Consider the following 25,372-nt stretch of genomic DNA (forward strand, 5'->3'; position numbering starts at 1 on the left):
TGAGCCATGGCCACTGAGCCTGCGCGTCCGGAGCCTGTGCTCCGCAACGGGAGAGGCCACGACTGAGAGGCCGCGTACTGCAAAAAAAAAAAAAAAAAAAAAAAAAAAAAAAGTGAAGGGAGACAGTGGCGTTTTTTTGTTGTCTAATTTTTCTGACTTTTTGTGGTCTTTTTAAGGTGGAAAAAAAAATTATGTTTGTATATTTATCAAACTACATAGTGAGATGTCAATGGATTATATAGATTGCTAGAATTTAAATAATTGTTTTTACTCTGATAAACTGGATTTTACTCTATAGTAAGCTCTTTATAGCTGTCTTATGGGAACTATATATATCTCTAAAGTATGTATCTTTCTAATATTCTGGTTTAAGAGAGTTGTCATACCATTCCTATCTTGCCATTTTCATCTGAATCGGAGTATTTAGACCTTTTTAAACTTTTTAATGATTCAGAAGCATTTGAGACTCCTGCTGTCTCTAGGCTTTCATTAAGAATGTGTTATCGTTGTTTAGCACAGGAATTGTACATAGTTTAGGAACGTATGCTAGATCAGTACTCACCCTCATGCTTAGAAACAGTCATTTCCCCCTTTTTTGATAAATACCCAATACGAGTTGCTTAGTTGACTTTGTCTCTTGTTGACTTTTATACACTTAATAAAATATTACCAGAATCCTGCTTGAATTAGAGGTAGAGGAGCTGAGAGGCAGACCATAGTACTTGGGCTTGAGGATGGGGCTCAAGACAAGCTAGCCAGAGTTGGGGTGGGTGTGGCGTTGGGAGCTTCTCACGTTTCCTGGTGGGTGCCTCTCAGGCGTTCCTGTCAGCCGGGATGGGCATTGCTCTTGCTACAGTGTTACCCCTTAACTAACCTTTAACATAGAGGCTGGAGGCATGTCGTGTTGCCTAAGGATATTTGCATTTTCAAAGCCTTTAACCCCCCAAGTTGGGAGGAGACCACCTGATTAGACTTGGATAGTGGAGAGACGCTGGGCTGTGTGTGTCTATTTCCTTCATCACCAGAGTCTGAGGCTCTACCCTCGGCTAGTTCAGCATGCGTCCACCCACAGCTCAGCCGTGCTCTCACCTGTGAGGATGTCTTGGGGGCATGGGTGCATTGGGGACCGCCTTCCGCCCTTGTTTTCCCATTGTTTCTCTCCTTCAGCCCTTCTTTATCTTATCTGGGCAGTAAGATTTATCATGGACTTTCTGGCAGGCTGTTGCCTTCTTAGGTAATAATGTTCACTCTTAGATAATAGTGAGCGTGTGAGTAGAAGGCCGTGCATTCTTTTGTCTTTCAAGAGGCCAGATACTAGGAAAGAAGTTTAGTGACTCATGTATTCGTTGGTTGGTAAGAGCCTTTAGACTAGGAAATTGTATGTTTTTCAGGCTAACGATGAAAATTATATTGATTTCTCTCCCTAAAGATGCGCTTGCTGCCTGCAATTACCTTCCTCAGTCCAGAGAGAAGATCATTGCTGCCCTCTTCAAAGCCCTTAATTCAACCAACAGTGAGCTCCAGGAGGCCGGGGAAGCCTGCATGAGAAAGGTGAGCGAGGGCTGGGCGGGTGTGAGTTCTGCATTGAGTTCTTCCTGTTGACCTTGTCTGTATCCTGGGAGTCGGCCTGTGGTTAATAACATACCAGATTGTAATAGTGTCTCTATCTGTTTCATAGTCATCCTGAGCCCTTTAAAAAGTAAACAGTAATGACTGGTCTTCCTCATTTCATCATAAACTTCTGGAATATATACGGTTTAATACTCCATTTTCCCAAGCAAAGCAAAAACTTGCTGCTAGAGTTGAATATGAGTTCCATTCTGTTATGAAGTATACTCTGATATCTGTTTTCCTTTGTAACCTTTTTTTAAAATAGTTTTTAGAAGGTGCTACCATAGAAGTAGATCAAATCCATACTCATATGAGACCTTTGTTGATGATGCTGGGAGATTATCGGAGCTTGACACTGAACGTCGTGAATCGTCTGACCTCGGTGACCAGGCTCTTCCCAAACTCTTTCAATGATAAATTTTGTGATCAGATGATGGTAAGCCAAATGCATACAAATTCTATGATAAACCTGAAAAATTAAATTATTTTTTTAAAATGAGTAATGCATTTACATGATTTAAAACTCAGAAGGTGTAAAAGGGTGTCTGTGAAAAGCCTCCCTCCCACCCCCATCCTCCAGCCACCCAGTTCCTCTTCTGGGGGACCACCAGTGTTAAGTTTCCTGTGTGTCCTTCTAGAGATGTTTCCCATTTGTACTGGGACATATGCCTCTTAGTTCCCACAAAGGGAAGTATAATATATACATACATCTTACTTTTTCCATTTACCATCCCATCATTTCATATCAGTACATAAAGCGTTTCTTCATTCTGTCTTATGACTACATGATATTTCATGATGGGAACATGCCAGAATGTACTGAATCATTCCCCACTTGGTGATCATCTAGCTTTTTCCCAGTCTTTGGCCTTTATAGACAGTGATGCGGTGAAAAACTTGTAAGAGCATTAGAAGTCCTTTGAGTTTTTACGGTTATCAAGGAAATAATTACGCAAAAAAAGATCTGACAGTGTTTAAACGAGAGGTGTAAACAGATGAAAGAGGGTTTCAAGTATTTATTTTGCATTCTGTAAATAAACATTTGTAAGTAATTTATTAACTTAATTTCATGGTACGTTACTACAAACATGCATGTGTTTTTTATGCAGCTTTTTAACCTCACATGCTGGTTTCTTCGTATCTACAGACGCCTAAGAAATGAACAATGGCCCAAATACCTAAGTGGGAATTGATAGTATTATGATTGGTCCTAAAACTTTTAAGTGATGCCCTAGTAGTAGAGTGTAATTTTCCAAATTGAAAGGCTCTTTCCCTTTAAGCTTCCATGTGTAATACACATACATACCTATCAATTTACATGCATACAAACATTCATAATCATGGTTATAAATGAAATTATATCACTTCCCAGTCAGAGCACATCAAATACACACATCTTACCTCATCTTATGACCTTTGGTTCTTTCATGTATGAGATCTGTGCATGTGTTCTAATCTCCTAGTGTTTTTATGTTTGTCTCCCTTTAAAACTGGTCTCTCTCTACCCTCTGTTGGCTGTCATTTCTTGCTGCCTTTGCATGCCTGCCTGAAACAACTTTCTTTCTGTGTGTTGTTTTTTTTTTTTCACTCCAGTCTAACCCGTTAGATCTGTGAGCTGGGAATTCATTCAGTAAACATTGTTCTCCAGATTTTTTTAGAACGGAGTAAACAGGGAATTCCCTGGTGGTCCAGTGGTTAGGACTCTGAACTTTCACTGCCGGGGGTGCGGATTCAATCCCTGGTCGGGGAACTAAGATCCTGCAAGACGTGCAGCACGGCCAAAAAAAAAAAAAAAGAACAGAACTGTATCACATCTGTAGTTTCTGACTAAGGCCAAGAGTCTTCTTCCTTAAAGTACATGGGTTTTTTGTTTCTGGTTTGTTGAGGGGATTTTTTTTTTCCTTCTCTGACATTCTAGCCACGTTCTGAGTGGTTGAATGCCTCTGAAAGCAGAGAGTGCTGATGTACTTGGATACAGAATAACTGAGGCTTCTGTTTGTCCAGCCATCTCGCCCAAGTCCAGCCAGGTCCTGTGCTATGGTGCTTCTGCGTTTGTGGTGCTGGCCTTGCGCATGGACCCTGTGGTCTGCCACGTTCGTCCTTACTGAGCCGTGTTCTTCAGAACGGGGCTCAGTCATCAACCTCTGTTTTCCCTCATTTGATACACTTTTGGGGTGAACAGCTCAAGCCTCCAGCGTAAGTTTAAGAGATAGGACACCTTACTGTCTAGGGTGGGCATTCGTAAAGACACCCCTGAACATTTTCCTTTCTTATAATTTCAACTGCTTGACATTTGATCTTGAAGTTTCTTATATGGTTAGTTGTTTTGGAAATCTCCTTATTGAACTAAAAGTGAGCTTTATATACCAATCAGTGTTATTTTTTTCCTTTGGGAAATCCGAAAGCAGCTGGCCGTTTTCTGTACCTTTAATTTTGTTACTCTCATATCTTTGGCATAAATAGCTATTCTAGTAAAATAGAGGTTTTATGAATATATATTCTGATGGTATCCTTCAAGGAATTTTACTGGTAAAATCTTGTGAGTGTATTTAGTTTCTTTGAAGAAATGTATATTATTTTAATGTTTCTCAATGTGTGTTCCTTGGAACACTGGCTTTAGAAGATATAGGGTTTCTGTGAAAAACAGTAAGTAACTAAGTTTGGGAAGCACCACTTAACTGTGTTCCCCTCTTGAAGTTTTACAAGGTCTGTGGACATTAAAGGCTCAGAGAAAAGTGGATGTATTTGAACCATCTGTCCCTGAGCCTGTTTGTGACTGAGGAGTCCGATTTAAAGTAGCTTGTTAACTTCCTGCAGGGCAGTATTTTGAAGAACAGGTTTGGACAGTGTAGGATCATGAAGCTGTTGTTTGGATGCCCCTGTGTGGTTTAGCTTGGGCTCTGAGCACTTGTTGCTGGGTTTTGCTGGACCCCGTTGAGAGCGGGAGCCTGGCTGCCACAGGCTGGGTCAGCCTGAGTTGCTGTGGCCTGGGGGTCGCTCTTCTGCTCCTGCAGCAGCACAGTCTTTTCACAGAACGAGCGCCCTCATTCGTGTGGAAGGGAATTGCTACCCGCATGCACTGTGGGGTCCGTGCTCATCTCACCAGTCCCTCCCCCAGGGTTCCCCCTGTGCCCACTCACCCTCGGCCACAGTGGCCACCCTTTCCGTTTCTGGCCTCCCTCCTTTTCTCTGCCTGGAGGGCCCTTCCTTGTGCTTCTGGCCTGTCTGCCTCTGCAGGGCCCTCCCGGACTCCTCGGCCCTCATCTGTAGCTGGTTCCTGCTCTTCTGTTACACAGCAGGCACCTGTGTTTTACCTTGTTCCCCCGCTGTCACTGGAGCGCCACAGGGACAGGGATGATGTCTGCTTGTTCACGTCTCTGCCCCGACGGCTAGCTTGGTGCTGGCTCAGGGCAGCACTCCCGGAACAGCTGCAGCACAGAGTAACAGGAGTAAAAGTCCTGGTATTGGACTGGCCGGGTTGCAGGACATTTTCTGTTGTTGTATCAGGGTAAATTCAGGTAAATTCAGGGTAAATTTCTATTTATAGAACATAAACAAATGCCAGTTACTCGCATCACTGGTTCGGTGGCTGCGCTATTTCAGTAATAGAATCACTGCCATTCTCACGTTAAATAGCATGGAAAGTAATGATTACATATGAGTTTTCACCTAAGAGCTGCATTTTGAAGTTGAGATGCTCCTGTTGTCAAGAAAAAATGGCTAAGGATGTATTTTTTCACAGCAACATCTGCGAAAGTGGATGGAGGTGGTGGTCCTCACCCACAAAGGGGGCCAGAGGAGCGACGGAAACGTGAGTGACTTGTGTGTTTCTGGGAGGGCAGCCCCACTGTGCACTGCCGTTACCAATGCTAATGTCGGAGCGGTGCTTTTAATTAAAATTCCGGTCAGAAATCTAGTTTTATGTGACTATGGTCCATGTAAATTGTTAAACATATTTTGTTAGCTTACATTTTGCTTTTATTTCTCTTAATTGTTGAACATTCCTTTTTATGTTTCTTTAAAATCGCCGTTTTGTTCACTTTAACATGATGTTTTTGTTGATGAGAATTCTGGGAAGCTTGAAATGTATTTCAGTTTTATTAGTTTTTCTTGAAAGTGAGTAAAGTGTACTTTCTAGACTGTTCTGGCAGCTCTTGTTTGCACAGGCTACAGTCCTCAGCTGCTGTTTTCCATTGCTTTCCGTCATCATTGCCTCATAAACCAAGTAGAGGTTTTAGGACTTCATAAAAGCATTAAGGAGGATGTAATAAAGCATCGCATAAATATTGGCATGTATGTTTTCTGGGTCCAAATCCCCCACCCCAGTTGTTTGCTGAAAGTCCAAATGGCCAGTACTTCAAAACACATTTTTTTTACGGTTTTGAGGGAAAACCGCTTTAGTTAAATCTTTTTAAGTATCCGATGTTGGTCACTAAAGACTTTGTCTCTTAAAAATGAATGGTTCTTGCTGTTTTTAATCTTATTTGTATATGTTAATATTCTTTTAAGATGTTTTTAAACTTGATGACTGTCCTCTCAGTGGGATTGTGTTTTCCACAAGCTCCTGTTACGCCCAGTGAATTGTACAGCAGTACCTAATGAGGGGATTCCTTGAGCTCTTCAGAGGCATAATTAATGTGGCTTTTTGTCCTCCTGTGCCTATTTGTTGGATGCTGTGTTTCATCCCGTCTTGTATTTTATTTATTTATTTTGGCTTTATTATGCTTTGTTTTGACCATTCTATGTCAAGGTGTTTTGTTTATGTGAGTCTTGTTTCCTGCTGCTTCTAAACAGCCAACAAGCAAAACTAAAACAGGATCTTGAACTTTTTTTAGGCGTGTTAAACCATCCATGACCTCTCTGAAGGTTTGTTATTTTTATATATATAGGGAAAAAATCAGGAAATCTTCATGGGGGACAGCAGAGTGTATTTTAAAAGCCTGAGCTCCTGGGCGTAGGTGCAAGTGCCTCTGTACTTTCCCTTCCCATCTCTCATCTGTTAGGTATTTTTGCTCTAAATTTATTATTTGTTTTTACAGTTAGTTGTTAATTCTCTGAAACATATAGCCAGTTCTAGAATAAACATTTAAACCCTAGTGGGTAGATGAATGACTTCCATTCAATCAAAAAGATAAACTTTTACTGCAGCTCATGTGGGATGGGGGGTCAGTTGCATAGGGGGTGGGGCCGTGGGCACTGGGAGGTCCCTGAGCCCCTTCCTGCTGAAGCCTGTCGATCAACATACGAGCATGACCCCGAGAGCCTGGGAACGTCCCACTGCTGAGGAAGGCCGCGGCTCTCAGCTCAGGGGCTATGGTGTTTGGGGTCCAAGGCAGTGTGGCCACAGCTTCATGACCTCAGCTCAGGGCCAAGCCTCCTTTCTGCCCTTGAGCTCTGATAGTTTTTATGAATGCTCCACAGATTAGGAATGGGTCTTGGAAAGTAGTTTATTTGGTCAGATCCCCAAATAACATTGCCCAGTTGAGAAACTATAACCAATGACATGTTAAAAGTTGAATAAAAATAAATAAAAGCTCCCCATAACATCGGGTACCCCTGATGATCAGGGTTTTGCATTGTCATCACGTTTAGGAAGGTTTACCTGTTTGGCATTGAACTTACAGGGGAAAACTCATGACCACCTGTTACACTATGTGTACAGACACACACACACACACCCTTCTCAGGATAGCCTAAGTATCCAGTGAGTGGCATCACGGCCTCTGGGTTCTTCTGGCCTCAAACATGCCTAATTGATGGGGATTAAACCCCCGGTCCTCTTCCAACTCCAGCTGGGAAAGAGGTTTTTTTAAATATCAGCACTTCACGTATAATCTTGAATTACTCACTCTAAACAAAACAGTTTTTTTTAATGTATTTGCACACAACAGGGTCTTACAGTTTCTCCCCCTAGACAAGAATTCCAAAACTCCTTTTTTAAAAATTTGATTTAGGGAAGAATACACTCCATGTGACACCATCAGAAGGGCTGTTTTGACATCTGAAGGGTGGAAGGTGTATTTTTTGCTGTTGAGCATTTGTTAATTATTATGTGCTTTCTGATAATTGTGTCTTTACTGTCTTGTTTACCCCAATAATCCTTACTGTGTATTGAGTATATGGGAAGTTCTGTGTAAATAACATAAATAGAAAAAAAGATGATTTTCCTCCCCATCCTCAGGAAAGCATTTCAGAGTGCGGGAGATGTTCCTTGTCTCCATTCTGTCAGTTTGAGGTGAGAACAACCTATTAAAAGTCAGTTTATGACTTGCAATGTGAAGAACAGTTTATATTTTCTTTTCTTTTCTTTTCTTTTCTTTTTACCTTTCCGTTGCCTTTTTTCATGCTGTAATTTTTGTTTTGGTTCAGCCTGCCGTGGAAGGGGTAGAGGTGAGAATCTCAGTGGAAGTGCAGGAGGGGTCGTTGTTGTACTTGGTTTTGCTGTGACTTGTGGTTCTGTGGTGGACAGAGTGTGTCGTGCCTTTGAGTGCAGTGAGCTGTACTGTCTGTCTGTGGCAGAGTTGTATTAGTACCATTGCCGTGAACTGTCCGGGTGCCACGCATGTTTTCTATTAGGACGTCTTTAAACAAGATTCTAAGTTCTCTGGTTTTCTACGTGCTAGAATTGCAATATCTCAATATTTCTGATCCAGCCGGGTTTTGCTCTCATAATGTTTGTATGAACTCATGCATCTAACAACCTCTTGAGAGGAAATGCCACAAAGAATACATTAGACCTGCTAGAAATAGGGAGGAGTTCTATTTCCTCTGACTGGCCAGCTGCCTCAAACTGAAACCTCCTTGCTCCCCCTGCACCCAGGCCCCTGTGTATGTCTCTCACGCATACCACACTGTGGTGGTCACGACACTGACTTTGAACAGCCTAGCCCTGAGCGTTCCCTCTTCTGTAAAATGGGGATGGTAATACCTGTCATTCCTGCCTTCCGGTGGTGACGTGAAGGCCAGAAGTGATTTCATGACAGTGCTTTGAAAACGAAAACCCTTAAGATGAAAGTACCATTGTTAGAAGGTTATTCTAATTTCAGTGTAGAACTTAATCTGCCTGAAAACTTGGAAACACTGTAGAAGAGAACTCTAGAGGAGGCATGGGAGCAACGCTGAGCTGATTTTTCTCATTTCTTACCCGTCGCACTGTTTTGCCTTTTGGCTTAAAGAGACATTTTGAGAAGTATCTCCAGTGCTGCCGGGACGTGGTCCCTCCTGACTGGCGTTTATCATCCCCATTTTACTGGTTTAGAGTCACGGGTATCCTATTACCCGCCACCCAGGATGGGACATCAGGGAGTCTTCCCTTCCCCGTGGCCTGAATGGCGGACACAAAACCGTGGGAACTGACACTGTGAATGGAAAGTCGGAATGACACTCAGTAATTGGCCGCTGAGCTGTTAGCACGTTAAAAAATGCAAAATTCTTGGCATTCCACGTTTTGCATATGATTCCGTAAAGCAGTTTGTCAGCTTTATTTTCAGGCCTGGTTGATAAATTTTTAGAACCACAGTCAGTCATTTATTTACGCTGATAATTAATTTCCAGGGTAAATACTTCAAGTATTTTTTTTGAGGACTTTGTGCTAAGTTTTGAGGGTAAAAGAAGTCTGTGCCCTCAGAACTTAGTGCATTGGGAAGACCCCGTGATGTCATGGCAACGTGAGGGAATCCTAATGCTCATGGCCATGGGCATGACCCCCCGCCCCTGCTGGGCTCACCTCGGCAGCCCGAAAGGTCACTTCAACACTTGTCAGTGTGCGTGAAAGCAAAGACAGCACCATCACCGAGGTGCACAGTCAGCTCCCTCTCCCCTCCACTGACAGATGAAATCTGAAGGCCAAGGGCAGGTAGTTTCCTTAGGCCACAGCTGTAATCTGAGATTGGTGAGTTGTGGCTTTCTATTGATACATGTTAACTCTGCTTCTGTTGGCTAACCTTGCAAATGTAGCTAGAGCCTAGCAGGGTCTGTAGTGATGTTGGTATCTCTCGCTGGCAAAATTAATTGGCCTATTTTATAATTTCTGGTCTTCTTCATTAGGAAATGAAAATTTGTTCGGCAATCATAAACCTTTTTCATCTGATCCCAGCTGCACCTCAAACTCTGGTCAAGCCTTTGTTAGAGGTCGTAATGAAAACAGAACGTGCTATGTTGATCGAGGTAATGGTCAAACGCGGGCTAATTCTAATTCTTCCTCCATCTATTGCTTGTAATGTTTTCACTGTCATATTTTAGATGGGTTAATCTAACAGTATAAAGATACTGGGTGTTAATATTTGCTTACGGTGGGTGCACTCCAGTTACAAGGGGGAGAAATGCACATTGGAACCGTGTGAGGTTGCTAGAACAGAAGAGCCTCAAACCCCCAGAAGGTCCAGTTTTCACCACATGTTTTCTAGGCCGGCAGTCCGTTCAGAGAGCCTCTGATCAAGTTCCTGACCCGCCATCCCTCGCAGACGGTGGAGCTGTTCATGATGGAAGCCACGCTGAACGACCCCCAGTGGAGCAGGATGTTCATGGTGGGAGCCCGGGGCTGGGGTCGGGGTCCCTGCCACCATGCTCGACAGTCTGGAATTTATATATCGCTGTTCAGTGTCCTGGCTTTATTTTTCTCTAATGTATTTGAGTATTAGAAACATTGTTGTGTATGTGAAAAGCTCAAGTCCAGGAATCCCTCTCTGTAGGATTTTGGTGGTGGTAATGAACGAATGAGCTGCTAGGATTATGAAACTCAGGGTGTGATTATTGTCTAAAAAGCACTTTTTAAAGAGGGTGCTTACAGTGATTTTATTTTTTTTTTTGCCTGCCTTGAGAGATTTAGGAAGAACCTTAGAGTTTATATCATTTCAACATTTTGTGGGTTTTGATTAACTTAAAACAGCTGTTTATTTTGCTTTGTTTTCAGAGTTTTTTAAAGCACAAAGATGCCAGACCTCTTCGAGACGTGCTGGCAGCTAACCCCAACCGGTTCATCACGCTGCTGCTGCCCGGCGGCACCCAGACTGCCGTGCGCCCTGGCTCACCCAGTACCAGCACCCTGCGCCTGGACCTGCAGTTCCAGGCCATCAAGGTAGCACGGCTCTCTCTCAGGCACCCGACGTCTTAGACGTTTAGTCAAGACTCAGGGAGAACCCTGTCAGCATCCTCATTGTCTTTTCTTTGACAGATCATTAGTATTATAGTTAAAAACGATGACTCCTGGCTGGCCAATCAGCACTCTCTGGTGAGCCAGCTGAGACGTGTGTGGGTCAGCGAAACCTTCCAAGAAAGACACCGGAAGGAGAACATGGCTGCCACCAACTGGAAGGAGCCCAAGCTGCTGGCCTACTGTCTACTGAATTACTGCAAGTGGGTGCACCTGGGCGCTCTGCACCAAGTGGCCTGCTCTCCCCGATAAGCCTCCTCCCTGAGCTGCTCCTCCCTGAGCTCTGCATAGCTGGCTCACTGCATGTGTGTCATCGCATTTGTTGTAGAGGACGGGCTGTAACTTTGAGCTGCTCAAAAGCAAGTCGGGCATCAAACATAGTTATGAAATTTGCCATAATTTAACCTGCCTTCTTATTTTGACCCTTCAGAAGGAATTACGGAGACATAGAATTGCTGTTCCAGCTGCTCCGGGCCTTCACTGGTCGTTTCCTCTGCAACATGACGTTCTTAAAAGAGTATACGGAGGAGGAGATTCCCAAAAATTACAGCATTGCTCAAAAACGTGCCCTGTTTTTTCGCTTTGTGGACTTCAACGACCCCAACTTCGGAGATGAACTGAAAGCCAAGGTGGGTCCCACTGTTACTGCGGGAGAAGCCACGGCGTTTGAGCTCGTTTTCTAGGGAGCCAAGGGCACTACTTGTGTTCTGCTGTGCCTTTCCTCGTCTGGGCCGTTTATGAGGAAAATTTCATTGTTGGGAAACATAAGGCAGGTCCACCCGTGAACCAGTGTTGACGAGTAGTTTGTCAGTTCCCTTGTTTTTATAAAACAACTTGTTTGAGGTGAGAAGAGTGAACCAGGCCAATGTCTCTTTCCCTCAAGTTTTTAACCTACCTTTACAGTTGCCATTGTAATAAAAGACAGGATTATTAGCTGCACCCTTGACTGAAGTCTAACTTGATGGTGCAGCATAACCAAGCTGGTGGTCCTGCTACCTAGTGAAAGAGAGAGAGAGCATGGCTTTGTTTTCCTTCTCCTTCATTGTAAAATTTTTTTGTAGGTTCTGCAGCATATCTTGAATCCTGCTTTCTTATACAGCTTTGAGAAGGGGGAAGGAGAGCAGCTCTTAGGACCTCCCAATCCAGAAGGCGATAACCCGGAGAGCATCACCAGTGTGTTTATAACCAAGGTGACATCACTAACCATGCATTGGCCTGAAAAGTAACTTGGGAGATGTGACAGGTTCAAGGAAATAAGCTTATTTCCCTAAGGCTTTTATTTTTCATGATTGCGTTAATTTATAGCAGAACATTATAATTCTTACTAGTGAATTTATTAAGGCAGCCTCCATTTGGAATGAATTATCTTTTCCACATTAATAGATTGCAGTGAGAAACAGCATATATCTCAGTGAAAAATTCAGATGTCACATTTGTTTTGTAGAAACCTCTATTGCTGGTCAGTAGAGTTTTCAAGATCTGTTTACATCTTTAGCTTTGCAAAAGAATCCCCTAGAAGCCAGTGAGAATATTAGACTGGATCCAGTTGCCGCTGTACCCCTTTGCTGCCAAGTTCATGAACGTCGTTGTGGCACTAGGGTGTCTGAAGTTAGCTTGGGTCTCAGCACTTTTACAATAGTGTTTCCAGTTTGCACTAGTGAGGCTTTTGGAATCAAGTGTCTGCTTGAGGAATGCCTGTGCTGTGTTTCCCATGGTGCCTCGGCTGTCCTCTGCCATTAGGCTATTGAACTTCACCGGCAGATGCCGAGTGTGCCTTGAGGTTGTTGCACTGAGTGTTTGTGCACGGTTGGTGGTGGAGCGCTGTGAGCCGTGGGCATTCCCGCCTGTAGTGTGCCACCGGTGAGTCACTGCCCTCGGAGAGGACACAGTGGTTTCCTCACTGCTCCGTCCTGGGGTCCAGGCAGAGGGAGTGCTGTTCACATGGACAGGTCGCTGGGCCTCCTGTAGTCTTTGTCCCTTAGGACGGCCCTCCTTCCTGCAGTTTTGACCCCACGCCCACCCTCCTGTGGAAGTGAGAGCTGAGCCCAAGGAATTATCTTTGGTCCACATACTGATATTTGCCTTGTTCTGGGCAGCTGTGGGGAGATGGTGACCTGGACTCGGCCCCTCCTGTTTACTGCCTTCTCTAGGCTGTGTCCTTGGGGCCAGACGCTGCCGACTCGGCACAAGTGAGGGGCTGGGATCTCAAGCGTCGATGGGGATAAATGGTGCGGGGCAGGCTGGCGCCCTGGGAGGGGCCGCCGTGAGGCAGCACATCCAGGGGAGAGGGGGCCCTGGTGAAAACACAGTTATTGTGGAAGACTTTATTCTGGCAGGTCCTCTGAGAGGCGGAAGGTGGTTAGGGTACTTACTGGATGGTGCAGTCAGTATGCTTGACTCACTAGGGACGTGTAACATGTTCCTCAGAGTGCGCATTTTCTTCTTATATTCATGAAACACATGGAAAAATCTGTCACATACTTGATTGCATAGGAAAGCATAACAGTTTTTTAAAAAACAGATTTTTTGGTAGGTAACATTTTCTGATAATACTAAAAAGTAAGGACAAGGTAATTAATGGTTGACTCGAAAAAGATTCTCAATTACTTGGAAATTAAGAAACTCAGTCCTGAATCACCTTACATTGAAGAGCTAGTATTCCTTTTCTACCTCAAGCCCCTTTGCCCACTGCATTCTGACTTCTAAGCCTGCCCCTTTTTTCAGCATTAAAATAAATGTATCGAGTTTGTCATCTGTATGTAATAAAGGAAAATTGATGTGACGTCGTTGAGTCCATCACGGTGGAGCTTAATATTTTGTGCGGGGGGAGAGAGAGAGAGAGAGAGAGAGAGTTTGTGTGTTTCAAGGCTTAGACTAGTCGAGTGACCTTTCAGAGGTAGCAGACCAGAAGTGCATCCTGTGCTCATGCTCTTGCAGGTCCTGGACCCGGAGAAGCAGGCGGACATGCTGGACTCGCTGCGCATCTACCTGCTGCAGTTTGCCACGCTGCTGGTGGAGCACGCACCCCACCACGTCCACGACAACAACAAGAACCGCAACAGCAAGCTGCGCCGCCTCATGACCTTCGCGTGGCCCTGCCTGCTCTCCAAGGCCTGCGTGGACCCCGCCTGCAAGTACAGCGGCCACTTGCTGCTGGCCCACATTATCGCCAAGTTTGCGATACACAAGAAGATAGTCCTGCAGGTACTCAGCGGGCTCCCTGCCGTCCACCCGACACCACGCGCACATGCTGCTTCCGCGGACGAGCGCAAGCGCAGCCTGCTTCCCTATTTATTGTCCTTCCCAGTACATTTAAAAATGCTCCTCTCTGGGCTTCCCTGGTGGCACAGTGGTTGAGAGTCCGCCTGCCGATGCAGGGGACGCGGGTTCGTGCCCCGGTCCGGGAAGATCCCACGTGCCGCGGAGCGGCTGGGCCCGTGAGCCATGGCCGCTGAGCCTGCGCGTCCGGAGCCTGTGAGGCCACAGCAGTGAGAGGAGAGGCCACAGCAGTGAGAGGCCCGCGTACCGCAAAAAAAAAAAAAAAAAAAAAAAATGCTCCTCTCTGCCGTCTTTTTGTGACTGTGAAACATCCACGACGATTCATTCTCACCCTTCCTCCCTGTTCTTGCTCTGCCCGCTCCTTCCTCTGCAGCCTTGCTTTTGAAATAAGACAGTGTCTGCCTTGTCCGCCTCATGCTTCTCTACCTGTTCCGTGAAAATGTGTCAGTCAAGGGCCCCGGCCCACGCCTTAGCTAAAGACAGACAGTAGGCATTCTTGAACCCTTGTCTCCTAACCCCTCTTCGGGTTGACGACCTGAAGCACTTGTTCCTTGCATTGCTCAGTGGGTTAGGCTTTGATGTCAGGCAGGCTGAGTTTGAGTTTTGTTTCTTCCACTCCTGAGTTCCGTGACTCTGACTGAGTTCGTCACTGTCCCTGTGTAAGAGTTAAATGTAATCATGCACTTGAGCACTCAGCCTGTCTGTCCCATTAAGCACCTGGTAAGTGCTGGCTCTCGTCCTGTCCTGTGAGTCACTCTTGATTGTTTCCTCTGACCACTCCCTCTTGGGAACTTCTCTGGACCAGAGACCCCAGGGGCATCTGTGACACCCTGTCATTCTCCCAGGCATGCAGGCTCAGCAAGTTCTGTTGTTTCCAGCCCCCATCCTGTCCCCTCCACCCACAGTGCCAGTCGGCTGGTCTGTGTTCCCATGACCTCACTTCCATCAGACCTTCACGTGAACTAATTCAGCACTGTCTCTGAGAGTGGCCCCTTTCACTCCATTTTCTACCCTGGGGCTGGAGTAAAATGATCTGTATCCCTCAACCGACTTCCCACTGGTTACGCCAGAGGAGCTGGGTCCTGCTCGTCTTTGTATGCTCCACCCTAGTTCAGCACGGGCACATAGTAGGTGCTCAGAAAATGTTAGAGCAAGCATGTTCATCAAAACCGAATGAAAAGAGAACGTAACTACTGCGGTCTTTCCTAATAAGAGAGCCCTAAGGAATTTCTTTAAAGTGTTTTGCAGAAATATCATGCCTTAGTTCTAAGTGATTGTTTTTATCTTGTTTTTTAAAACCTTCATTCTATCAGTATTTCTGTCCTGTCTTAGGTTTTTCACAGTCTTCTCAAGGCCCATGCAATGGAAGCCCGAGCAATTGTCAGGCAGGCGATGGCTATTTTGACTCCAGCGGTGCCTGCCCGAATGGAGGACGGGCACCAGATGCTGACCCACTGGACGAGGAAGATCATCGTGGAGGAGGGGCACACTGTCCCCCAGCTGGTTCATATTTTGCATTTGATAGTGCAGCACTTCAAGGTGTGTAGGAAATACTGTAGATTGATGTCGATTGCTTCAGAGCAAATACCCTGTCAGGCATTTGCTTTGAAGTTTCACCTGTCTTCGTTTTCTGCAATAATAAGGTGGTCATACATCTTTCAGTAAAGGTAATTCTGATCCATTGGTTAGTATGGGTATGTGTATGGCCTTATCAACATGGAAATTGCTGTAGTTTAGAGAGTGTGTCCTTGGTACAAGCTTTTTGCTAAGATGGCATTTTTCTTGTAAGTACAGTTGACCTTTGAACAACAAGGGTTTGAACTGTGTGGGTCTACTTACATGCAGATATTTTTCAATAAACGTACTACGGTATTACATGTTCTGTGCTTGGTTGAATCTGTAGATGTGGGACTACGGATGGAGAGGGCCGACTGTAAAGTTTATGCTTGCGTTTGTGACTCTGTCAGGGGTGGGCACCACTGACCCCTGTGTTGTTCAAGGGTCAGCTGTACTCAGTTGTCCACGAATACAGATGAGTTGTTGCTCTAAGGTGGGAGGTAGTTGTCATTAACTCTAGATTTTGGTAACTTGGCTTGAAGGTGTCGCTGGCACCTCCTTCTCTATAACCAGATCACCCCCTTTGTTGGATTTATTTATATGTAGATATTCCTTGTAGATGTTTGGGTAAAGGAGAAAGGATTGAGTTAAAAGCTAATTCTTTTACAGCCAGCTCTTTTAGAGTTGGGAATTTGCCTCTTGGCATGGCTAATTTGTATGACATCAAGTCTGAAGTTTAACACACGTGACTAGACTTGCCTACCTAAAGATAATTCGGTGTTCAGCATTTTTTAAAGATGGTCCTAAAAGGCTGAAACACGCTCTTATGTTGGGACTCAGTAGGGGGGAGGGGGAGTGGTAAACACACATACAAAAGGTGATGAGAATTTCTTTGCTAAAGTTATGGTTCAGAATTCTTGGGCAGGAGGTTGGGCTGTGTGTGTTGGGGCCGAGGTGGGTTACGTGGGCGTGCGTGCGGGGCGGCACGCAGTGTCCCTGGCATGACCTGGCCCGCGCCCGCAGGTGTACTACCCGGTGCGGCACCACCTGGTGCAGCACATGGTCAGCGCCATGCAAAGGCTGGGCTTCACACCCAGCGTCACCATCGAGCAGAGGCGGCTGGCCGTGGACCTGTCCGAAGTCGTCATCAAGTGGGAGCTGCAGAGGATCAAGGACCAGCAGGTAGGGCGTCAGCCCCTCGAGTCTTCCCTGACTGTTCTTTATGCCTCTCCCTGGACAACAGTCAGGAAGGTCAAGTGTGTGTGTGTTTCTTTAAGCCGGATGCAGACATGGACCCAAATACAAGTGGAGAAGGAGTCAACTCTGTCTCATCTTCCATTAAAAGAGGCCTGTCGGTGGACTCTGCACAGGAAGTGAAGCGCTTCAGGACGGCGACGGGAGCCATCAGCGCAGTAAGAGCACGTGCACAGGCTGCGAGTGCCGCCTTTTATGGTTCATTTATCCAACAAACTTTGAATGTGGGCCGAGTGCCCGGCGCCATGCCAGCAGGACAGCTGGGAAAGGCTGCGCCCACAGCTAGAAACCCCACGATGTCCCACATTGCTGGCTTCCTGGACCTTGGTCACCATACTTTCTCCCCATACTTTCTCCATGGCTACCCCATACTTTCTCCACGGCTACTTTGCTTGTCCTTCTGCGGAGACCATGCCCGCCAGTGGTGTCCCTGACGTCCAGGATGGGGTCTGCCCCGGGGAGGAGGGCCGCGTGCAGTTAGTGGGCTGCGCTGTTGAGAACTCTCTTCCCTCTGTCTCCAGGTGTTTGGGCGGAGCCAGTCTCTGCCAGGTGCGGACTCCCTCCTTGCCAAGCCCATTGACAAGCAGCACACGGACACCGTGGTGAACTTCCTCATCCGCGTGGCCTGTCAGGTGTGGTATCTGTGTGTCTCAGGTTAGGGATCCTTCTGAACAAAGGCTGCTTGATAGGCTCCAGTGAGTTTGATTGTCTGTGATGGTTTGGTCAAAAAAGAAATAGACAAACCAGGGTCTGAGAGCTAGTTTTGTCCCTTTCATACCAAATTCCGTTTATTTTGTGACTTGCTAATATCTGAAATCTGCCTGTGTTTTATAATACGATTTAAAAAAACATTTTTTTTTCAGTGGTGATGAAGTAATGGTATAGCTTATAGTAGCATCTTGGTGTTGGGGAAACATGGCAGTTCAGTGATCTTGGGCAGATCACTTGACTTTCGAGTTATCTGTGTCATAAAGGTGTTGGGATGACCCAACCTACATAAGTTATGGACAACATTAGTAGTTCAGCTGCTTTATAACTTGCATTTATCATTCAAATCAGTAATATATTTTCATGGAGTTGTTGGGAATCAATTCCTGAAACTTCATTTTTATATTTCAAAAAAGCTTGTAACTGAAATTTCCCTTACAAAGTAGTTTCTATAATTATTAAAAAATAGTATATCTTGCAACACTATTGAGGATCTCCAAGTACTGAAAACAGTCTTCTAAACTCTTCAACCGATCCTTTCCTGTGTGCTGCAGTGTGCTGGGCACGGCCTGGGAGGCCCAGCTGATGGATTAATCACACAAATGAGTGCAGATCACCACTGACCCACTGTGAGGGAGGAGGGAGTGTCCCCAGGGGGAGCAGAGACAGCTGGGTTGAGGCAAGGTTGAGTCAGACAGGAGAGGAGGTGGAGCGCTGGGGTGGGAGGGCGCGGGGCAGCAGCTGGTGAGAGGCCTGTGAACACGTGTGCTGGGAAACTTGGGCTTGAACGTGAGTGAACTTCCAGGTTAACGACAACACCAGCACTGCGGGGTCTCCTGGGGAGGTGCTGTCCCGCCGGTGTGTCACTCTCCTGAAGACAGCCTTGCGACCAGACATGTGGTCCAAGTCGGAGCTCAAACTCCAGTGGTTCGACAAGCTGCTAATGAGCGTGGTAGGTGCGAGGGCCCAGGCACGGGCGGGCCACCAACCCCAATCTCCTTGCCCGCGGCTGGTCATGGCCCCTTTCGCCTCTTCCCGTGGCCGCTGGCTAATGAGGAGGGAGTGTCATTCGCTGAAAATGGCTCTAAATCTTCAGCTCTCACCTCCACCCCAGGGAGAGTTGGGAGTTTTGAAAACAGAATAGTTCTCTTGCCTTTCACAGATTAATTTCTTAAACCCACCTACCCGCTGGCATGGAATAAACATTTTTAGTTGACTTATGCAACCACCTTTAAAGTAAAGTTGAATTTTTAAAATAGATTGAATGATGGACATAGCACTGTATAGTCAGGTAACTAGAGATAGCCCCAGATGGCTGATTATTTGTTGGATTTTTTGGTTGTTTTTGTTTCTGTAAAAACCACGATTCTGTAATTTTCTGGAGGTTGCAGAAGCTGTTCTCTTGCCTTATCCATTTCATTACCAGGATACAGTTCAGTTTATCTAGTTCTGTGGTGAAATTTGAAAGCTTTTGGTCTCAGGATGATCATACCTACTGTAAGCATTTGTTATTTTGTGCTGCAAAGATTAGTATCATTGCTCAAGTTTTTTGAAAGGCTACACAGGTTAACCTGTGTTATGGAAACAGAGTAATAGGCCCCCTGAGTCTGCGGCACATGCTTGCTGCTTAACTTATTTGCAGATTTCTTTCCTCTTTTTCTCTTTGAAAGGTCAAATTATTTTCCTATCAAATGTAGTCACCATTGAATCAAGTTCAGCCCCTTCACAGGCTGACGTTTTCTGAGGGCGATGGGTCTGTTCACACTGACTTCCTGCCTTTCCCCATGATCTGCCTCACAGCAGTGCACACACACGGTGCACCTGCAGGGCATGTGTGTGCGTCAGCCACAGACACGTGTTGTGAGGCCAAACTTAAGTCCTTACTGTAAAACTTGTACTCTATTTTCTATTTTATTCTCTTGTTTTTTTTTTCTTTCTTTCTTTTTTAATGCTGACAATCTCTTCGATTGATTTCATGATACACAGTTTCAAAGATACTTCCTTTTGGAAGGATATGTGTATTTTAACTAAAAACGTGAGAAAAAAGCAAAATTCATTGCAACAGTTGCCTTTTTAAACCAGATTTTAGTGATTTTCAAAATTTTAGTACTAAATATTGAATATTAATATCTTTCATGAGCTTAAGGGAAGTTTGACTAAATATTTAAAGCAAATTTATTAAAAGGAAGATTACGAAATCCTACTGTGTTAATAAAATATGGTGGTCGTTTATGTATCTAATGTGTTTATTCTTTAGTGGTTGTTTATTTCATTTCCAAGTACTTATTGACACGTGTAGTTTTAATTTCGCTTGGTTTCTGTTTGTGATTCGCTGTACTGTTTATCTCATCTGTGTGTGGCCTGTGTTCTCCGTTCCAGGAGCAGCCCAGTCAAGTGAACTATGGAAACATATGCACAGGATTGGAAGTGCTGAGCTTCTTGCTGACAGTGCTGCAGTCCCCAGCCATCCTGAGCAGCTTCAAACCCCTGCAGCGTGGAATCGCAGCCTGTATGACGTGCGGAAACACCAAAGTGTTACGAGCCGTCCACAGCCTTCTTTCACGCCTCATGAGTATTTTCCCAACGGAGCCAAGTATGTGACCTTTGCTGTTGGCGCCTTTCTTTCTTTCCGAGTGGATGGGTGGGCACAGAGCTTGTCAGCTGAGAATGCTCATCCTCCTGTTACTATAGTGAGCATTTTATTATTCTTCTTTTCTTTGTACCTTTAAACTTTCTTTAAAAGAAGTTGAGGGCTTCCCTGGTGGCGCAGTGGTTGGGAGTCTGCCTGCTGATGCAGGGGACGCGGGTTCGTGCCCCGGTCCGGGAGGATCCCACATGCCGCGGAGCGGCTGGGCCCGTGAGCCATGGCCGCTGAGCCTGCGCGTCCGGAGCCTGTGCTCGGCAGCGGGAGAGGCCGCAACAGTGAGAGGCCCACATACCACAAAAAAAAAAAAAAAGAAGAAGTTGACTTAAAAACTTCATGGTAGCAGTCTGCATTAGCAGTTTTGTGTCTGCTTTGGAAATAGTTTTCTCCATCAGCTGAACATACCATTTCCATATGGTATTTAAAGGAAGCTAGGTTAAAATATGTTGTCAGTTGCTGAACAGCTTACAAGGTAGAATTTTGGCGTCTCACATGTAAGTGTATTTAGGGTATTCAGGCGAGGCTTGGTGGCATGAAAGGTGGTTACTGAGCTCTGTAAACTGGGAACCACGCGTCCTGCGGTGAGAGGTGCCTGTGTCAGTCACAGCAGGTCCCAGACAACCAAGCTCAATGCTAGCCTGAGGAGAGTTAGCGTCCCAGAGCCTGGCCGGGCCCGCGAGCCGGACCCCAGAGCCCAGGTTCCCACTACTGTTTCAGGCACTTCGAGCGTGGCCTCCAAGTACGAGGAGCTGGAGTGCCTCTACGCGGCGGTGGGCAAAGTCATCTACGAGGGACTCACCAACTACGAGAAGGCCACCAGCGCCAACCCCTCCCAGCTCTTTGGTGAGCGTGTGTCCATCGTGGTTTTCCCAGCGTGGTCCAGCTGTGCACTGGATAAGCTTTTCCTTCTGGGGTCGAGGGGCGCTGGCCCCTTGCAGGCGAAAATCTTCTTATGAGTTACAGTCGGCTCTCTGTATATTTTACATGGTTCCTTCGTGTCCGCAGCCCCTTGTACACAGATTCAGCTGACCCCGGATCGTGTAGCACTGTAGTATTTACTAGTGAAAAAAAGCTATGCGTAAGTGGACTCATGCAGTTCAAACCTGTGTTGTTTAAGGGTCACCTGTAATGTTGACATTTGGGATTAACCTGTACTTCTGTCAGAAATGGCACATTTTTGTCTAGCACATTTTTTAATGTTTTAAGTAGTACGTTTTTGTGAATTACTCAATTTTTTAAGACCTTTCTCAAAAAACACCTGTCACTCTCTACCTTTCAGGGACCCTGATGATCCTCAAGTCTGCCTGCAGCAACAACCCAAGCTACATCGACAGGCTGATCTCGGTCTTCATGCGCTCCCTGCAGAAGATGGTCCGAGAGCACCTGAGCCCGCAGGCCACCTCGGGCAGCACGGAAGCAACCTCAGGTGACAGGCTCGGCCCCATGTTCTTCCCTGAGGCTTCAACACCTAAACGTGCCGGCTGTGATTAGATTCTAAAGCCAACACGAATGTCTGTTGTTTTTATGCAGTTCAGTATCATTTGCTCTTCACAAAGAGGTTCTGAGCATTTCATTTACAACCATAAAAAGACTCACTTTTAAAATGAACTGATTTAAAGATTGTGAATGTAAGAATGAAGAAATTTGAGCAACATTCATCACTAGATGAGAGTTATCTAACAATTTTGCTATAAAACAGAGGTTGCTATTATCAGAACTATTATTTCTGAAGAAGAATTAAGTCACTGGTTCCAGACCTGAGCTGTGAGCTTCAGGAATCGGCGATATGTTGGTGTGTGGCAGGGAGCTGCGGTTGTCACTCTTCCAGTTGCCCCTCGGAGCACCAGTGCCATGCATGTGACTTCAGGGCTTGGCTGTATGCGGGGTTTCCTGCAGTGGTCCCACCAGCTCCATCATCCCTTCCCCTGTGAGGAGGCTCTTATAGGGCCCCCCTGGCAAGGCGGAGTAGTCAGAAAGCCGTGAGGCACTTCAAATCCCAGAGCTCTAGTTGCAGGAGAAGATATTTTGGGGAGGCGATGGGCAGAATCCAGAGTGCCATGCAGTGCGGGTGGTTGGTTGCCTGCTCAGGCAAGTTGGTAGAGATCGTTGGGCTCTTTCTCCGCTTGAGCAGGAACCAGTGAGCTGGTGATGCTGAGTCTGGAGCTGGTGAAGACGCGCCTAGCTGTGATGAGCATGGAGATGAGGAAGAACTTCATCCAGGCCATCCTGACCTCCCTCATTGAGAAATCCCCCGATGCCAAAATGCTCCGGGCCGTGGTTAAAATTGTGGAAGAATGGGTTAAAAATAATTCCCCGATGGCAGCCAATCAGGTGAGCTGCGAAGAGGGGCTGTGCTCTGGCCAGGTGATCTTCCTGTGTGTGTAAAAGGAAATTCAGGCGTCGCATTCTAAGCTCTTCTGCAAGTTCTCAAACAAAACATTTTTTTCTCCAGTGTTTGCGTTCACCGAATCTTCCCTTATGGTGGATTTTTCTCACTGTGCTTAACAGATTTTAAACAGAAATTTGGAATAACTGGTCACTTATCTTATAAGGTTTTACTTCTGTTAAAACGTTAAATGAACCTTACTTGTTAGTCTTCTATGGTGGTGAAGTTAAGCCAAAAATAATAATGATGAGGGGTTATTATTTGATTTAGTAAGATGCTTTCAAACTTCTGATTTGTTCTTTAGTTTAGTTGCTTTTATGTTGGCACCTGTCTTGATCTTGAGCATCCGAAGAACCATTTAGAAACAGCCTTGTCTTATTTTACCTGACAAGATCGTAAGAGCTTAAAAATTGATAGAGCATATGGCTGAAATACTTGGGAGCATGTCTTTTTTCAAACAGAAATAATTGACCTTTTCTTTTAAAAAACAAATTTGTACAGACACCTACACTCCGGGAGAAGTCCATTTTGCTTGTGAAAATGATGACCTACATCGAAAAGCGTTTTCCAGAAGACCTTGAACTAAATGCACAGTTTTTAGACCTTGTTAACTACGTCTACAGGTAATCACAGCAATTAATCAAATGTTGCTCGTGTCAGTCCCTGGCGTGCTCTCTGACTAGCCAGTAATGTGACTTTTTAATCTTCTCATTATATCTAAATTTTAAATGTTCATTTAAATCACATAACATACTTTGGCATCATTAATGAGCCTTTTTGCTCAAATGCTACATCAGCCCAGGACGATTTGGAACACACTCTTGGCCTTCATGGAGGCTTTTCGGAAAGCTGGTGTCCACTTGTTCACTGCTCGTTTGCTTACGGCCTGAGGGTCCCCCGTCCTGCGTAGCTCTGCTATCTCGGTGTCATTCCTTGGATTGCAGGGATGAGACGCTTTCTGGCAGCGAGCTGACTGCGAAACTTGAGCCTGCCTTTCTCTCTGGGCTGCGCTGCGCCCAGCCGCTCATCAGGGCCAAGTTTTTCGAGGTTTTCGACAACTCTATGAAGCGTCGCGTGTACGAGCGCCTGCTCTACGTGACCTGCTCCCAGAACTGGGAGGCCATGGGGAGCCACTTCTGGATCAAGCAGTGCATCGAGGTAGGACGGACCCAGCTCATGGTCCGTGTGGGGGGCCTGGGGCCGGGTGTCTACACACGCAAAGACAGATCAGACATCTCTACCACAAGACCGCTTTAATCTCTAGTAGGAAGGGAAAAGACTTAAAGCAGGAAGGGTAGAGCAGCCAGGCCAGACCAGCCTGACAACGCTATGGGCTCTGACCCCTTAGTGCAAGAGGCCGGGGTGCTGGAGATGAGGCCCTGTGTGAACGGTCAGGCTGTTTCAGGGGACAGCAGTTCAGATGGTCTCTGATGTTGTTCACGGGATTGTAGTCAAACTTCTGGCTTCATTCTTTGGATTAATCACCAACAAACATACTGCATCAGGCCACCTAGGTTTTCCAAAGCAGGTTACCGATGCTGTGCAAATAGGTTACCAGACCACTTTGTCTAGTGAGACAAGGTTGTGAAATTCTCTTTGAGGGAAAAGAAGGGAATTGTGGCGCTGGGTTTCAGTGAGAGCTTGTTGGCATGTTTCCTTTGGTGCTGAGTATACGTTTTCTTAGTGTTGTAAATAGCAGTATCTGGAACTTCACAAATGGCAACACAGTGGGCAGAGTTCCCTGATTTATTCTTCATTCTTTCATGAGACTTACCGATTGCCATTAGGTGCCAAGCCCTGGGGTAGGAAGTGACAAAGACGAAAAAGACATTGGACCATGTAGAGGACAGGGCAGGCTGAAGGGCGCAGCTAGGAACCTGCTGTCCTGCCTCCTTCGTCCTGTGTGTCTGGTCCATCGCCAGGTGTTACCAGTTCAAGGCCACTCGCTTTTCTCCCTCCCCTCTCTGGCTCACGAAGATGACAGGAATGGTGTCCTTAGTGTTCACCCACCTTCTCTCCTGCCCGCCACAGTTCTTACTGTTGCAAACTTGTTCTGATAGAGTAAAGCAGACTGTGTCGCTCCTTGCCTTTGTACCCAGCACAAGACCCCACCTCCAGGATACCGACTCGCTGGCCCCTCTCCAGCCCTGTGCTGCCCCTCTGCCCCCGCTCGTTAGTCTCCAGCCTCACTGGCCTCCCGGGTTCTCACACATGCCACGTTCCTGACACCCACGCTGAACTGAAGCAGGCGCCCTTGTATCCTCTGTCGCCTGCCCATTCCCTGGGCTGCATCATCACGATGAGCGTGTGTGTGTTATGTGTTGATGTTGGTCTTGTCCTTCCCTCTGACACTCCAGCCTCACCGGGCGGGGGCACTGTCTCTGTGAAGTTGACAAACGAATCTCCAGGGCCTCACACAGTACATAGTGGGTGTTCAGTAAGAATGCAAGAGTGGCTGGGTCGGGGGTGGTGTGAGCCGGGTCGGGGCTTCGGGGAATAGTCTCGGGGGTGTCGCGTGCACGTGGGGACTGTTACCTCATGGGTGCCCCGCTAGGGAGCTCACACCATCCCCTGCGGACTGTGCGAAGCCCCTGGGGGTGTCGGGAGGGGGTGCCGATGTCAGCTTGTGGAATAAGATGAGTTTGAGAAGAGTAAGTCGAGATGAGTTAGGAAGCTGTGTCTGGGCAGGAGGTGACGGCTGCCTGGCTGTTCAGGAGGTGATACCGGCAGGACCCGGTGAGGTGAGTGGGAGACGAGAGAGACGGGAAAATGGGCGGATGGA

At 46.2% G+C, this 25,372-nt stretch overlaps 1 protein-coding gene across 18 annotated transcripts in view; it reads left to right on the plus strand.

The window, feature by feature from the left end:
* TRRAP (transformation/transcription domain associated protein) overlaps positions 1 to 25,372 on the plus strand; it is a 110,967-nt gene that overhangs the window by 43,255 nt on the left and 42,340 nt on the right. For 12 of the 18 annotated variants that reach the window (XM_027125796.1, XM_027125803.1, XM_027125811.1 and 9 more), the window contains 22 exons: positions 1,430 to 1,551; positions 1,877 to 2,047; positions 5,354 to 5,422; positions 7,793 to 7,846; positions 9,658 to 9,777; positions 10,017 to 10,136; positions 10,523 to 10,687; positions 10,784 to 10,965; positions 11,193 to 11,391; positions 11,824 to 11,952; positions 13,700 to 13,966; positions 15,374 to 15,580; positions 16,622 to 16,780; positions 16,876 to 17,010; positions 17,374 to 17,484; positions 18,366 to 18,512; positions 19,940 to 20,153; positions 20,922 to 21,047; positions 21,484 to 21,630; positions 22,336 to 22,535; positions 23,092 to 23,213; positions 23,535 to 23,748. In XM_027125796.1, the coding sequence (XP_026981597.1) occupies positions 1,430 to 1,551; positions 1,877 to 2,047; positions 5,354 to 5,422; positions 7,793 to 7,846; positions 9,658 to 9,777; positions 10,017 to 10,136; positions 10,523 to 10,687; positions 10,784 to 10,965; positions 11,193 to 11,391; positions 11,824 to 11,952; positions 13,700 to 13,966; positions 15,374 to 15,580; positions 16,622 to 16,780; positions 16,876 to 17,010; positions 17,374 to 17,484; positions 18,366 to 18,512; positions 19,940 to 20,153; positions 20,922 to 21,047; positions 21,484 to 21,630; positions 22,336 to 22,535; positions 23,092 to 23,213; positions 23,535 to 23,748 (3,380 nt within the window). The remainder of the gene's footprint in view (positions 1 to 1,429; positions 1,552 to 1,876; positions 2,048 to 5,353; positions 5,423 to 7,792; positions 7,847 to 9,657; positions 9,778 to 10,016; positions 10,137 to 10,522; positions 10,688 to 10,783; positions 10,966 to 11,192; positions 11,392 to 11,823; positions 11,953 to 13,699; positions 13,967 to 15,373; positions 15,581 to 16,621; positions 16,781 to 16,875; positions 17,011 to 17,373; positions 17,485 to 18,365; positions 18,513 to 19,939; positions 20,154 to 20,921; positions 21,048 to 21,483; positions 21,631 to 22,335; positions 22,536 to 23,091; positions 23,214 to 23,534; positions 23,749 to 25,372) is intronic. The other 6 variants (XM_027125801.1, XM_027125807.1, XM_027125809.1 and 3 more) reach the window with 2 other exon arrangements.

This window comes from Aethalodelphis obliquidens, unplaced genomic scaffold, assembly GCF_003676395.1.
Source record: "Aethalodelphis obliquidens isolate GAN/ISIS:26980383/991018 unplaced genomic scaffold, ASM367639v1 scaffold30, whole genome shotgun sequence".
Taxonomy (NCBI): domain Eukaryota; kingdom Metazoa; phylum Chordata; class Mammalia; order Artiodactyla; family Delphinidae; genus Aethalodelphis; species Aethalodelphis obliquidens.